Source organism: Talpa occidentalis, unplaced genomic scaffold (assembly GCF_014898055.3).
Source record: "Talpa occidentalis isolate TD23 unplaced genomic scaffold, MPIMG_talOcc4v2.1 talOcc4.2779, whole genome shotgun sequence".
Taxonomy (NCBI): Eukaryota; Metazoa; Chordata; class Mammalia; order Eulipotyphla; family Talpidae; genus Talpa; species Talpa occidentalis.
Window position 1 is genome coordinate 6,471 of NW_023602939.1, and position 3,056 is coordinate 9,526.

Here is a 3,056-nt window from a genome sequence, read left to right on the forward strand (position 1 = left end):
GCGCGCGGCTGGAGAGGCGGGAGGCGCGTCAAGGTCAGGCTTCGACGCGGTGGCAGGCTGCCTAGGGGCGGGAGACCCTCCTGGGGGGCTGGGCTGCGGCCTCCAGCGCCTCGGCCATATTGAACAGCCTCGGCAGAGACGCCTTTGTGAAGTCCGCTCCCGAGTTCCAGGCGCGTCCCCGGTGCCTGGGGCAGAAAGAACCACAGGCACTCCGTGCACCCCAGCTTGGAGCCGGGACGCTACGGCTCCAGCCTGCGGTGGGCTTTGACCTCCTCCCGGCTCACGTAAGCATCCGGGGATTGATTCCCACAAGCCCTCGGGGAGGGAGCCGGACCTGATCGAGACCGAACTTTGCAGGCAGGGAAACTGGGCGGTGCTGGTGGGTCCCGGCCGGAGCGGAGACTCCGCGGGCCGGCGCGGCTTGCACCCCACCCCCACCGCCAAGCCCAGGGCTTCGTGACGTTTGGGCTCCTTGCCCCCCCCCCCAGGTTTCACCCTGGAGATCTTAAAGACCCTCGAGAAGAGCCATGTGGGGGGCTGGTTCCCCTGGGGGTTCCTCCCGTCCCCCGACTGCTTGATCCTCTGGAGCGTCCCGGATGTCTGCAAAGACGTGGATTTGGACGTCCTCGTGGAAGCCTTGAAGCCCGTGGGGACCTTTAAGAAGATCGGCAAGGTGTTCCGCAGGGAGGAGGACTCCACGGTGGGGATGCTGCAGATCGGGGAGGACGTGGACTACCTGCTCATCCCGCGGGAGGTCAGGCTGGCCGGGGGCGTCTGGAGGGTCATCTCCAAGCCCGCGACCAAAGAGGCCGAATTTCGCGAGCGGCTCACCCAGTTTCTGGAGGAAGAAGGCCGCACCCTCGAGGATGTGGCCCGCATCATCGAGAAGAGCACCCCCCACCCGCCTCAGCCCCCCAAAAAACCCAAGGAGCCCCGAGTGAGGAGGAGAGTCCAGCAGGTGGAGACCCCGCCCCCCGGCTGGTCGTGGGCACCTATGACAGCAGCAATGCCAGCGACAGCGAGTTCAGCGACTTCGAGACCTCCGGAGGCCGCGGCGCCGAGGGCCGGGGAGGCGCGGGCCGGGGAGGCGCGGGGCGGGGCCGGAGGCCGCGCAGGATGCCCGTCAGCTACTTGGGCAGCAAATTTCTGGGGAGCGACGTGGAGAGCGAGGACGACGAGGAGCTGGTGGAGGCCTTCCTGCGGCGAGGGGAGAAGAAGCCCAACGTCCAGCCCGTCCGCCGCCGCGTGCCCCTGCCAGTGCCCATGTTCGAGGACAGCCTGGCACCCCAGCTGTCCAAGGCGGACCGGTGGCGGGAGTATGTCAGCCAGGTGTCCTGGGGGAAGCTGAAGCGCAGGGTGAAGGGCTGGGCGCCGCGATCCGGCCCCGTGGTGGGCGAGAACCGGCCGGTGCCCGCAGCAGTGGAGAGGGAGGGGGCATCGCTGCCCGGCGTTGCCAGCCCGCAGAATGACGCGGGAAATGGAGTCGATGGGCGGGTGCCTGAGCCGCCCCCACGACGGTGGAGGCCCAAGATCAACTGGGCCTCCTTCCGGCGCCGCAGAAAGGAGGAGGCAACATCCCTGGCCAGGGGCAGATGTCCCCCTGACCCGGGGGCAGAAGCTGTGGATAACCAGAGGGCAGAGGCCATGGCTGTCCAGGGGGCAGAGGCTGCAGATAATCACAGGGTAGAGGCTGTAGCTGACCAGGGAGTCCTGGACCCAACTGTCCAGAGGGCAGATCCTACAGATAATCAGAGGGAAGAGGCCATAGCTGTCCAGGGGGCAGAGGGTGTGGATAGTCAGAGGTGTAGAGGCTGTAGCTGACCAGGGCACAGAGACCCCAGCTGTCCAGAGGCCAGAGCCTGTAGCTGACCAGGGCTCAGAGACCCCAGCTGTCCAGAGGCCAGAGCCTGTAGCTGACCAGGGCTCAGAGACCCCAGCTGTCCAGAGGCCAGAGCCTGTAGCTGACCAGGGCTCAGAGACCCCAGCTGTCCAGAGGCCAGAGCCTGTAGCTGACCAGGGCTCAGAGACCCCAGCTGTCCAGAGGCCAGATAACCGGAGGGAAGGGGCTCCACTGTGGAGGGGGGAGGTGCGTCTGATGGGACAGCGGCTGCGACTGACCGGGGCCCGGGAGCTGCATCTCATCAGAGGGCAGAGGCCCCAGCTGTCCAGGAAGCTGAAGCCTCGGCTGCCCAGGGGGTTCCCAGGGCTCCTCCAGGAGCTAGGGCTCGGAAACAGGTCAAGACAGTGAGGTTCCAGACCCCGGGACGCTTTTCCTGGTTTCACAAGCGCCGGAGAGCCTTCTGGCACACGCCCCGGGTGCCGGCTCTGCCCAGGAGGGCCCCAGGGCAGGCGAGGCCAGGAGCCTCAGGGTGCTGAGGGCTGAGGCTAGAGCAGAAGTGGAGCAGGGAGAGCAGGAAGACCCGCTGTGAGGTGAGGGTGGGCTGTGGGACACCCCCCCCCCGGGACAGAGCTGCCCTTTCTGCCTCTGCCCTTGAAAATGAGCTGGAGGGAGGTGAGGCCCGGCCCTCATGGCCAGCCGACACCCCTCTTCCTCTTCTTGTTAAACTCTGTCCTGCATTGATTTTTTTTTAAAATAGATTTTTTTTATAGCAGCCCAAGGAATGTAAAGAAACCCATACAGGGGGCACATGGCCCTCCACTGCCACTCGAGGTGCTTGAGAAAGGGGGGGCGTGGAGACATTCCTTTCCGGGCCCCCCTTTTGCTGCATACTTCACATGGACTGCCCCCTTGAACCTTAAAGGGGGGCGTGCGCCGACATGCCAATAAAAACGTTTACAAACTCATTTCTTGGCTTTGCACTTGGCACTGAAGATCCGGGCCCGGGCGTCTTCACCCACCCTCCATCTGGGTGAGGTCACCGCCCGCCGCCCTGGGGTTCTGCTGGCTGGCCCGGTCCAGAGCCGCCCTTTACACACACTCCGACCTTGCTCAAAAGCGCCCGAGAAGCTTCTGGGAATCGTGTCCAAAGTGCAGATTCTGGCCAGGGCTGTGATTTGCCAGCGCAGCTGTGGGGCTCAGGGTCTCTTTGGCTCAA

At 65.1% G+C, this 3,056-nt stretch overlaps 1 protein-coding gene across 1 annotated transcript; it reads left to right on the forward strand.

Annotated features, from left to right (window-relative positions):
* On the forward strand, nt 1-2,061 carry LOC119254054 (coiled-coil domain-containing protein 8-like). Its single transcript, XM_037521231.2, is given in 3 exon segments — nt 1-284; nt 489-974; nt 977-2,061. Coding segments are annotated over 2 exon segments (1,113 nt in total). The 5' UTR covers nt 1-284; nt 489-706; the 3' UTR covers nt 1,822-2,061.
* Nucleotides 2,062-3,056: the final 995 nt, after the last annotated feature.